Source organism: Rhinolophus ferrumequinum, chromosome 18 (assembly GCF_004115265.2).
Source record: "Rhinolophus ferrumequinum isolate MPI-CBG mRhiFer1 chromosome 18, mRhiFer1_v1.p, whole genome shotgun sequence".
NCBI lineage: Eukaryota > Metazoa > Chordata > Mammalia > Chiroptera > Rhinolophidae > Rhinolophus > Rhinolophus ferrumequinum.
In genome coordinates, this window is record NC_046301.1 from 59,333,856 (window position 1) to 59,345,609 (window position 11,754).

The following is an 11,754-nucleotide window of genomic DNA, read 5'->3' on the forward strand; positions in this document are numbered from 1 at the left end:
GTGGGTCACTGCCCGGCCCCCATGGGTCACTGCCCGGCCCCCATGGGTCACTGCCCAGCCCCATGCCCTGTGGCCTTCACTTGGAGCCATGTGGGAGCTCTGAGCTGCCTGGGATCAGCACCGCCCCCGGCAGCAAGCATTTCATAATCGAGCCACTCACAAGGGCCCAGGCTTTGGAAATCATCCTGAGTATCCTGGCAACACTGGGGGCCACCGAAGGTTTTCTGGGCAGGGACAGACACGTTGAGAGCAGCCAGTGCACTGCGCACGTTACCTCCCCAGAAGCACGCTTGGCCCAGCTTTCCAGAAAGAGAATCTGATTAGCCAAAGAACGCACCCTCTCCTGTCTGCCAGCATCTCCAAGTTGGGGGCCCAGAAGCTCAAGCAGAGCAAGGAGGTTGAGAAGGCCAGCGGCTTCATGTGTCGGCCAGGCAGCAAACCAGCTGGGGCTCTGCCCGTGTCGTGGGCTGAGTCATGAGACAGGAGACCATAATGGAAACCAGAGGGGTTGATTTGAGGTGTTTGGCACACGTCTCTCCAGATGTTCGGAGGCCAGCAGGGAGGGGAGTTGCAGTTGGATTTAGAGGCGAATGGGTGCTCCTTCCCTCCCTTCCCATCCCCTTGCCTTCGTCCCAGCTCAGGAATTTCTCAGCCCTGCCCAGGGCCATCACGGTCCCTCTTGGGCTGCCCATGTCCGAGCACTCTGCACACAGGACGCCTCCCCACGGCCCTCGGAAGCCCACGCCCTTCCAGCCGGGCCTGCACAGGCCCCCGGCTTTACCCCATCCCATCAGTGACCAGTCCTCCAGTACCGGGCGCCGCACGGGATGGACCAGCCAGCCTGGCAGGTCTGGGCGCAGCGCCTCCACTTACAGCTCCCCGGGCTTTAAGTTCTCCTGACTCATCCCTCGGTTTGCTCCTCTGTAAGGGGTGTACCAGTCCCTCCATTGACGTCAAGCAGATGTGACAGTCGACCTCATGCAGGAATGTGCCTACGCGGTCCTGGTGCGTGGCGGCCTTTGTGCCCCTGAACCTGAGTCTCACCCAAAACGCCCGGCTCTGCCTGTTGGGACCCTGCCCTTCCTTTGAGGTGCAGGGGGAGTTTTGGGCCGTGACGCTCATCCAGCCAGGCGAACCTCCCGCTGCCATGTTGGCGTGTTTACACCTCCCTGCGGCTCTCATCACCTCTGTTGCCGTCACTTCTGACATTCTCGTCTCCCTCACTAGAGGGCGCTCCTCAAGGCCAGGCCCGTCTCCCGGGTCTTACATACCCCTCCTGCTCCAGACAGGATTCATCCCATTACACGGCGCTCGGCTAGCACTGCCTCTGACTCCCCTCCCGACCGGTTGCTAGATGGAGCCAGAGTGCTCACGCCTGGCCTGAGAGCCGAGCGTCCCAGCGCCTCAGCCGGGAGGGCCCGTCACTGACCCAGACCCTGACGGTGGCTCTTTCAGGGCACAGAGGCAGGTGGCTGGGCCTGAACCCTCAAGGCCCTCACCCTCCTCTGTCTCCATGCTGATGGCTCTGGCTCTCCAGCCAGTGCCCGAGCCGCTCCTCTGTGCCTGGTCCTGGGCTGGGCCCTTAATGCTGAGGAGCGGCTGCTCCTTAACCCTGGTGGGAAGTGTCACCCTAGTGTACTCCCAGACAGGCAGGGAGAAGTCAGCCAGGCAGAGGGCAGGTGGGGAGGCTGCCCCCAGACCCTGGCCTGGGCCAGGAGAGGACAGGAGGCCCGGCTGTGACCTGGCCATCGAGTGCTACACGTGGCCACCCAGAGCATGATGGCTGCACGAGGTGCGAGGACGTTGAGCAGGAAACGTGGAGCACCCATCCCAGACAGCGAGGCTCCATGCGGCTGTTTATCCCCCCTCCTCCCTCCTTCTTTTTTTCTTCTGAAACTCTTAATTCATCAGAGCAAATTGTCTGTTTGGGTCACAGAGCCTGCAGATTGGCCCGATTATTTTCCATGTCATATTGATCAGGTTTCTCTGCTGAGATGGTTCAATTACGAGGCCTGTGGTTGGCACTGCCATCCCACTTGGCAGAGTTCAGATTGGTCCTCCAGCTGCCACCAAGCGGCCGCTGCAGATGTGCCTGCCCTGTGAGGGGCAGCCGTTGTCCAGCATCTCTGGGTGAAAGCTTCTCCTGCCTTATTTCCTGCTTCGCTCCTCCAGTGGCTGCCCTGCCAGCCCTTGGCACACAGCACCTTTTCAGCGCCTTTTGTGGACTGTCACAGGGCACGTTCTCTTTCTCTCCTGCCTGTCAGAGTCCTTGCTCCTCTCCAAAGATAGGCAGAGGTCTAGAGTGCTGAAGAATGCCAGCCTTTGAAAGAACAGCCCCCTTCTCAGACTAGTCTTTACTGTTAGTGCCCGCAGGCCAGCACGTGAGGACAGAAATCACAGGTGCTGTGGGATGAAGCCCCAACTCTGTTCCGGGCCTTTTCACTTCCCCGGTGCCTGGTCACAGCTGTCGTCAGACAATTCAAAACCCTGAGATCGGCCTGAATAGGTCAGCCCGTTGCAGTCACTTGTGGGCATGTCATAAATAGGACCATTCAGAGTCCAGGAGGGATGGGGTCTGGGGGTTTCCAGGAGAGTAGCCTGAGTGGGCCGGAAATGGGGGAACATGAGCAGGACTGGGGGCCTCTTTTAATCCCTCACTGGCAGTAACCACCTCTGTAGTCTAGGCCGCAATTTGAACACGGAGCTGTGCACCCCACTCTGCAGCCTGGGCTGAGGGCAGGGCACCCTATTCCCAAAGGTTAAAAATACTAACATGGTGTGAGTCCATCTATGCCATATCCAGGAAAGGTACCTGTAGAGCGAGAAACAGCAGAACACAGGTTGCCTGGGGTGGGGGCAGGATGGCGGGTGGGCGGCTCTGACCCCGAATTGAGGCTCTGTCACTGAAACTCACCAGAGTGTGCGCTCATGGTGGGTGGGTCGTGTGCTAGGCCGGCCACGCCTCGGTAAAGCCGTTTCAATAGAGACAGACACAGGCAGGTGGGTGCCCAGAGGTGTCACAGAGCAGCCCTTGGCATCACCTGGCCAGCCCCCCCATCCCACCCTGCCCACCGGAACAGACCCTGCTCCAGGCCCTCCGTGGAGCACACAGCCACGAGTGCTGCCCGAGGCCCATGCTGTGCCAGCGGAGGAGGAATGCAGCCACCAACCAGGCAGGCATGGCCTCTCTTCACGGGCTCACATCGGTGCTAGACAAAACAGATGAAGTTGAAGTTCCAGGTGGAAAGTGAAATATGCCATGCAGGCAGCGCCCGGCCACGGGCACCGGAGAGCACAGAGCCAGGGCTGGGGCTGGGATGTGAGACCAAGAGCCAGCCTCACAGGCCCAAGAAGCACCCCGCAGGCCAGAGGCCACTGCATGTTGGACTGTGGTGGCCTCTCCCACACTGACTTATCACCCTGGGTTGTACCTGAACTGGGACGTCTCAGGGGACCTTCCAGCTCGGGCTGGGCCCTGTGTTGGCACCAGTGTGGCTTTCACAGCGGCAGCCATTGTGGAGCTCACTGCTGTTGCCTCAGGCTGTGACCCAGCCAGGTGGGGCCCAAGAGACATTGTTTCCCACACACCACCAAGGTCACGGCCCTGTGGGAGATTGGGCAGCAGTCACCCTTCTGCCCTGCCAGCCCCCGGGAGGTGCTGCAGCCAGCGGGGGACTTGCCCTCCACACCTTGAGCTCGTGGGGTCCCTGCCTGTTCATTAGATGTGAGAGGAAGAGTGTGGGTTTCAGTCCACAGCCTGCTGGGCCCCACCAGGCACTGTGCCTCAGTTTCCTCCTCCTGATTCCCTACAACAATCAGGTTGTAGGGAGCACCAAGCGAGGGGCTGTGGGGGGCAGCTTGTTATTTGGGATGCAGACTAGACTCCACAGTAGACATGTTATTTCCACAGCAACATCTGCCAGTCTTGTCGGCCCCACAGACATGTACAAACCTGAGCAGGACTGAAGTGTCGGGGTGGTGGCCTCCCCCATGGACAGCGAGTGTCCCGACCCCGAGCTTCCAGGGTTGGCCACTAGCCTGTCCACAGCCCCTAGGAAAGCCGGCTCCTTCCATCCAAAGGTGCTGCCTTGTCACGCACACATGGTTCCCAGCTCTGCCCATAGACCTCTCAGGTTTCCTCTGCACTGGGCCATGGTCTGCGCCCCACACTCTTCACTGTGTCCCTTCCTTGCTGGATTCATGTGTGGCTTCTTTGGTTTTCCCGTTTCCTTTTGACCTCTTGCCATCTTCCCATCAGTTTCTGCCTGTTGCAAAACTGAGCCCTGGAGGGAAGGGATGTGGGGGGACGGTCAGCCACTGCCTGTGGGGCTTCAGCCCAGAGCTCCAGGGCAGGGATGGGGCGGGAACCCCGCTAGGAGCCCAGTGGTTCCTCCTCGGCCCCCCAGTGCCCAAGTGCAAGGACGGCCCGGTAAATCTGGAGCGGAGACCCGAGTTCCCAGGGAGAAGGGGAGGTGATACTCCTGTGGGGCCTGGAAGAGGCTGCAGGGCCTGCCTGAGCCTCTGCCTTCAGAAGAAGGGGCTCTTCCCTGGGGGAGTGGCTCCCGGCACTGCCTCACGCCAAGGAGGCTGCCTGGCCCCAGTGCCCTCGGCCCGGAAGGTGTGGTTTTGAGCACCGGTGCTTTAGCTGCGCTTCCATTTCACCAGAAGAGAGTCTCACGTCAGGCCGCTCAGTCACTTCCCTCTCTGGCAACCACCGAATTTGAGAACATCCTGTTTTACCATAATCAAAAGAAGTGAAACTGTCCCATGAAATAAAGTGGAACCCCCCCCAAAATGCTTAGGGGAGTCCAAGGTCTTTCCTTACGGAGTCCTTAGCAGACTCTGGAGGGCAGCCCCTGCCTCTCCTCTGAGATCCCTTAGAGGATGGTGCACAGCAGAGCATGGCCAAGCACCTCCAGGTCGTGACAGCCCCTGGCTGGTCCTGCACCAGCCCCACTTCCTGTCCCCCCAGGGCAGCCCCCCCACTCCTCTCACCTGTGCCCAGTCCCCGCCTGGGGTGTGGCCAAGTTGAGAATCACTGACTTTCAGGGACACACTATCCAGTTCCCTCTCGACCCTGGTGGGGGGCACAGCAGCTAAAGACGGTCTAGGCCTGCCCTGGACATCTCAGTCCCCTTGGAGGGACCAGATGCGCAGGGAAAGTAAACAGTGGTCAGAGGCGTGGGCAGCATGGATATCCAGTGCTTACCAGGTGCGCCCCTTTGTGCATACCTGTTGCCCCATTCTACAGAGGGAAAAGCTGAGGCCCAGTAAAGCCGATTGCCCAAGACCACACAGGTAGAGGGCAGTGGACCCGTCCTGTGCACCAGTGGTCTGAGCACCCCTGCAGGCTGGTTGCCACCGGGCGTCCTCAGGAGCCCCAGGAGGGGTCCTCATGGGTGGGCAGAGACTGCTACCCAGCCATCAGGACGTGTGTGTGTATGCATGTGTGTATGCGTGTGATTAAACATGAAAAACATGCCAGAGTGGTGTTCAGATGTGTGTGTGTGTGCACATGAATATGCATGAGAAGTGACTTCCAAGAACCATGACAGTTGGCCTGTGTGGGGCAGGTCTTTCCCTCGCTCGGCTCTTGTCAAACACAGCAGTTCCCACGTTCACTCAGCCACAGGACTGCAGACGTGCTTGCCTCTCAGGCGCCTCTGCAGGAGGCATATGGGGGGAAGTGCGTACCCAGTCATCCCTGAGCTTGCTTCTGAGAGGCAGGAATTCGATGGGGAGTGGGAAGCGTGCGATTCCCTGAGTGAAGAGGATCGGTGACCCTCGTCACCACACCTATAGCTAAACTGTGGCTCCGCCACAGGGTATGGGCACCTCAGCCCCAGGAGGGGCCTTCACTCAGCTGTGGTTCGTCTGCATTGTGTACATGGCCCTGCCTGGTTGGGGGCATTTTCGGGTGCTCTGGAGCCGTTGGCACAGCCTGGCAGGCCGGGCATGGAGGACTTCCAGCAGAAGGTGCCCCTGCCATGGTTGAAGCGGTGTGTGGATTTGGAGCCAGGGCCTTGCTCGGCCACCCATCTTGCTGTCAGTGGCCAAGTTCAGCATCCCTGGGAAGCCATGAAGCATATCCTGACCCCATGTTCTCCCACCAGCAGCAGACATGCTTGGAAGGCTCCTGGGGCCTCCTCTCCTGAGACTCACACTCTTTTCTCTTGTTCTGTTCCCCTCCCGCCCCCCCCAGCTGGTCAGTGAGAAGGTCGGAGGGGCTGAAGGGACCAAGCTTGATGATGACTTCAAAGAGATGGAAAAGGTAACGGGAGAAGTGGTACCCGCCTGACCCCTGGCACTGTTCACCCAGCCCTCCATGGGGCCCAGCTCTGACCGCTGGGGGCTGGGGAGGCTTATGAGGATGGACTAGACAGGTAGCAGGGCTCCCCCAGCCCTGGGCAGGCAGCCCCCAGAGCAGTGGGCCGTGAGGCAGGCAGGAGCCGGGGAGCAGGGCAAGAGCTGTCCAGGTGGTTTTGAAACCCCACATACTGTCTCTTTACAGAAGGTGGATGTTACCAGCAAGGCTGTGGCGGAAGTATTGGCCAGAACCATTGAATACCTGCAGCCCAATCCAGGTAAGGGTGTCAGCTGCGAGGGGTCTGCCCCTGACTTCTCAGGTCTCTGTGTCAGTCAGGAATCTTTCAGAGCAAGAAGAGGCCATGGAAAGACTCACAGAACTGAAATGCCCAGGGGTATGCGGGTTTCAGGCATGGCTGGATCCAGGGGTCTAAAGGGTCAGGTGTTTTCCTTTCTGCTTCATCGGACAGCTTTCATTCCTTGTGTCATTCGAGCCTTAAATCCCCTTAAAGCCAACAGCCCCAGCAGAAAAGAGCATCTTCTCCCCACCCCAACCGATTACTTGAACCAATTTAATTGGATTCCCATCCCTAGTATGTCCGGCCCAGGCCACACACCTGCGTTTGGAGCATGAGGGGGGTCTCCTAGGATGAGAGAGAGGAAAGTCCAAATGCTGGTTCTCATAGTGGGAGGTGATGGACGTGGGACAGGCAGCAAACCCAGGCGTGTCCATTGGAGACGAGTGCCAGGGACAGAACGGAGTAGGCAGAGGCACAAGTACACTTCCACCCCAGCCCAGGCGGAGACCCATGTGCGGGGTGCCTGTACCTGCCCACCACCACTTGTGGGGTGCTACTCCCCAGGCCAAGGCGGGGAGGTCTCGGTCAGAGCCATGCTCCAGGATGAGTCCACCCTGGGGGGTCCTGAGAAGCCGGTCACCTCTCCTGCCCACTGCCCGTGATCCTTTGTGGCCATGAGAGCAGAGGACGGCAAGTGTGCTCGGGGGTTCTCCTCACAGCCTGGTTGTCAGCACGCATGGCACCTGAGGTGCCTTGGGCCAAGAGAGCTCTTTGGAGTGGAAATCAATGGTCCTTGGGGAGACACGCGGACCCAGGGCAGAGAGGGGCAGCTGACAGTGCTGGCTGAGCACAGGCGTGGCAAGTCCTGGAGAAACCACCCACATGCCCCCTGCCCATTACGTTCCAGCCTCGCGGGCCAAGCTGACAATGCTCAACACCGTTTCCAAGATCCGAGGGCAGGTGAAGAACCCTGGCTACCCGCAGTCAGAAGGCCTGCTGGGCGAGTGCATGATCCGCCATGGAAAGGAGCTGGGCGGCGAGTCCAACTTTGGTGAGGGCGGCGAGAAGGCCGGGCCTCGGCAGGGAGGCGGGAGGCGGCCAGGCTGAGGCCCAGGGGCCCAGAGCCTCCCCACACTGGCGAGCAGGGCACTTACCTCCAGAGCTCCAGAACCTCTTGTAGTGCTGGCTAGTCCCTGGGGGAGGGCCCCTCTGTGCCCCCCATGGTGTGAGGAGGAGCCCAGCAAAGCCTGAGCGAAAGCCCCCAACACCACAGCTGGTTCAGGGCAAACCTGTCTCCGCAGAGCGTGGGAGGGCGGATAGTTTGTCACCTGTCATTGCAAGCCTTCAGCCACTGTGGCTCAGATTCAGACTTTAGGGTACCTTTCTGTGAATTCTGGTCCATGGTTTTGGTTTTGGGGTAGGGGGCAGATTGGAAGTTGGGGGTGTCTTGGCTTCTTGCGCAGGTGACGCCTTGCTAGATGCGGGGGAGTCCATGAAGTGCCTGGCTGAGGTGAAGGACTCCCTGGACATAGAGGTCAAGCAGAACTTCATCGACCCCCTCCAGAACCTGTGCGACAAAGACCTGAAGGAGATCCAGGTACGTTGTGATGGCCTGTCCCTGCCCGCCCCCCAGGACAGCCCTCAGGGCTCCCTCACTCAGACGGTGAGGCCCCTCCCATCCTGGGCCTGGGGCGGCCTGCGTGGGGGTCCGGGCGCCAGCTGCCCGTGTGAGCCTCGTCCCCTCCCTCAGCACCACCTGAAGAAGCTGGAGGGCCGCCGCCTAGACTTCGACTACAAGAAGAAGCGGCAGGGCAAGATCCCTGATGAGGAGCTGCGCCAGGCCCTGGAGAAGTTTGAGGAATCCAAGGAGGTGGCCGAGACCAGCATGCACAACCTCCTGGAGACCGATGTACGTCCGTGGACACAGGGACCACCCTGGGGGGCCCCTAAAACAAGCCCAATGAGGGTGCCAGCTTTCCAGGACTCCGTGCTGTTCAGGGCGTGAAGGGGGAATGCGGACCAGAGTGGGGGAACCCCCTGAGGCTTTAGGGTCTCTTTTTTGGGCCGTTCACCCTTGTCCTGCTGCAGCTCGAGGGTCATCCGGGCCCCTGTGCCTGAAACAGTCTGGGATGGCTCCCTGCAGGAGGTGGCCTGCAGATGGGGTCAGAGAGCGGCCCCCTCTTCATTGTTGGCTGGTCGCTTGCAGATTGAGCAGGTGAGCCAGCTCTCCGCCCTGGTGGACGCCCAGCTGGACTACCACCGGCAGGCCGTGCAGATCCTGGATGAGCTGGCCAACAAGCTCAAGCGGAGGTGAGCCCCTTCCCCCTCTGTGCTGGCCGGGAAAAGCCTAGTGGCCTTGGGGTCCCTGCAAACCTAGAGTGGCTACTGCAGATTCCTGCGCTAGCCCGAGATGCCCCGTGCACCTCCCCCCGACAGCCTAGCCCTGCTGGGAGCACAACCCAGAGCCTGGGAGCTCGTTTTTCACAAACACTCTGAGCTGTGAGGGTGGGAGTGGGGGGGTCCCAGGAGAGAGCAGGACCTCCTTGGGCTTGTTCTGGTCTCCGAAGGAGTGAGCTGGAGTGACCTGAGGACCGTAGGCAGCCTGAGGGAGGTGGGCTGACCCAGGGCTGACCCCAGGGACTCCTCCACCTCTGCTGTCCTGCAGGCGCTCGGGTGGAAAAGTGGTTCCCTGCTGGGGCTGAGGGGGCTTCAGGGTTCAGTAAGACCCAGCTGATTGGCAACATGAGAAATGGCCGAGTCTGGGGAACTGGTCTGGGGGTTCCCTGGGATTCCCCTGTGTGTTGTGTCCCCCTCACAGCCTCCCCAGCGCCTCTCTGCCCACGTGGCAGCAGTATAAACAGCTGGGGGGGCTGTTCCCTGGCCTTGACACGGCGGGCTCAGGGCAGACTGAGGACCAGCCCCTGTGGCTGCTCACGCCTGTCCCTTCGCTGTCAGGATGCGGGAAGCTTCTTCGCGCCCCAAGCGGGAATACAAGCCCAAGGCCCGGGAACCCTTCGACCTGGGAGAGCCTGAGCAGCCCAATGGGGGCTTCCCCTGCACGCCGGCTCCCGCCATCACAGGTAACGGGAACAGAGGGCCACGCTGTACCAGGGCCTCAGAGCAAGGCCGCGCCACCCAGACTGTGGGACCGGGTGCCCCTGCCCACCCTGCAGAAGGGGCCCCCAGGGATGGGACCAGGCCTCACCCACTGTTCTCAGCCTACCTCTGTGCTTTGTGTGCAAGCAGCTTCGTCGTCTTTCCGCTCTTCTGACAAGCCCATCCGGACCCCCAGCAGGAGCATGCGTGAGTGTCCCCCTGCCTCGGTGTATAACACTGCCTTCCAGTCTGTTCTGGAAGGGTCTTTCTCATTCTGCTTCTCTGGTAGAAGGGGACTCCCACTGTGGTCAGTACTCTCAGCCCCTTGCCAGCAGGGATGGGGCTGGGTGCCAGGCAGCATATCTCCGCCTCGCCGTGTGCAAGAGGGGCTGCTGTGACACCCGGGGCACCCACCAGCTCTAGGATCTCTGAGCGGCACCCTGAGGGCAGTGGGCTCTGGCCATCCTAGTTGCACTGGGCACCCCCAGCTCCATCCAGGAGCATTGTGATGACCATTCATAGAACCCTTTCCATCTCTCGTGTCACTTGCTCCTCCTTCCCAATGACTCTGGGGAGCAAGAGGAAAGAGTGGCTCTCCTTGGGGGAAACTGAGGCACATCGAGGCAGCAGGCCCAGGGAGCCTTGGGTCCGAGCGGCACACCTAGACCTTACACCCAGCCCTGCCCACCCCCAGCGCCCCTGGACCAGCCGAGCTGCAAGGCGCTGTACGACTTTGAGCCCGAGAATGATGGAGAGCTGGGCTTCCACGAGGGCGACATCATCACGCTGACCAACCAGATCGACGAGAACTGGTACGAGGGCATGCTCCACGGCCAGTCGGGCTTCTTCCCCCTCAGTTACGTGGAGGTGCTGGTGCCCCTGCCTCAGTGACGGCGTGGGCCTGCCCGCCCTTCCGTCCAGGTCGCCTGCATTCCACTTGCCCCAAAGCGCAGCCAGGGCGCTGTTCTCAGGGCAACAGCGCCAGCGGGGAGGCCAGGGCCCCTGTTTACACTAGTTCTCACCCACAGCGGAGGGGGGGGGGGGGCTCCCCTCCCCGCTCCACACGGCTGCCCTGAGGGGGCTCACACTAAGGTGCTCTTAGAAACACTAACTTCCTCCTGCCCCCCCCGGACTGGGAACTCTTGTGGGTGCGCGCACCTGCGTGCACACACACCCCCACCCTCCACACTGGCCCACCCTGACCTGTCCTCACTGGGAGGGGATGGCAAGTCTGTGCGACGGGGTGGTACGAACAGGACCCCTGACTGAGACTCGGCACCTTGCTTTTAAGTCCTCCTGAGACTTTCCCAGGCGCCTGCTCACCCACAGATGCCACCTCCTGGGAGGGCCTCGTCCAGGGGTCCTCAGGGGCCAGGTCTCTAAGGACAGGCCCTGTCCTCAGCTGCAGGCCACTGAGCCCCACACACCCGTGCTCACCCCCTCCCCATGTTCCCTCAGTCCCTGCCTGCCGGTGCCCCACCCCCAGCCAAGCACATGGAGCGTTTCTCTGGTACCAGCTGCGCACACAGCACACACACAACACGTCACACATGGGACCATGGGACCCCCCCCCCCCCCAGTTTCCTTTCTGCCGAAGGTCAAGCACAAAGGCTTTGATGAGTCAATGTTCCCAGAAGCCTGGCTTCTGGGGTCACGCTGGGGAAGGTCATGGGGCCCCCAGGCTGGCAGCCGCACCCTGTTTGCAGTGGCCCCGGCTATCTCCTCCAGACCAAGGCAGGCAGCTGCCCAGACCAGCAAGGCCCCCGCCCTGCAGGTGCTTCCCCTCTGGCCTAGCCTGAAATGGTCTCAGTGGGGGGACTCGGGCCTGGTTCACATTCCCTTCCTGCAGTGACCCTGCACAGACCCCTGGACACCGTTACTTGGGGGACACACACGCATCCTGACCAACCCAAGCAGCATAGCCTTGGTCACAGTCTAGGGCAGATGGAAATGTCTTCCTGATTTTTTAAAAAAGAAGTATTAAATGTCTCTTTCTATAGCCTCTTGACTGGTTATGGTGCAGGGCAGGCCTTTCCCAGCTCACCCAGACACT

At 60.8% G+C, this 11,754-nt stretch overlaps 1 protein-coding gene across 5 annotated transcripts in view; it reads left to right on the forward strand.

The window, feature by feature from the left end:
- SH3GL1 (SH3 domain containing GRB2 like 1, endophilin A2) overlaps positions 1 to 11,754 on the forward strand; it is a 41,769-nt gene that overhangs the window by 22,834 nt on the left and 7,181 nt on the right. For 4 of the 5 annotated variants that reach the window (XM_033133518.1, XM_033133520.1, XM_033133521.1 and 1 more), the window contains exons 2-10: positions 6,203 to 6,271; positions 6,512 to 6,584; positions 7,513 to 7,656; positions 8,069 to 8,202; positions 8,356 to 8,514; positions 8,812 to 8,915; positions 9,561 to 9,685; positions 9,852 to 9,908; positions 10,396 to 10,513. In XM_033133518.1, the coding sequence (XP_032989409.1) occupies positions 6,203 to 6,271; positions 6,512 to 6,584; positions 7,513 to 7,656; positions 8,069 to 8,202; positions 8,356 to 8,514; positions 8,812 to 8,915; positions 9,561 to 9,685; positions 9,852 to 9,908; positions 10,396 to 10,513 (983 nt within the window). Of the gene's footprint in view, positions 1 to 6,202; positions 6,272 to 6,511; positions 6,585 to 7,512; positions 7,657 to 8,068; positions 8,203 to 8,355; positions 8,515 to 8,811; positions 8,916 to 9,560; positions 9,686 to 9,851; positions 9,909 to 10,395; positions 11,701 to 11,754 lie in introns of those variants that run through there. The other variant, XM_033133519.1, reaches the window with a different exon arrangement.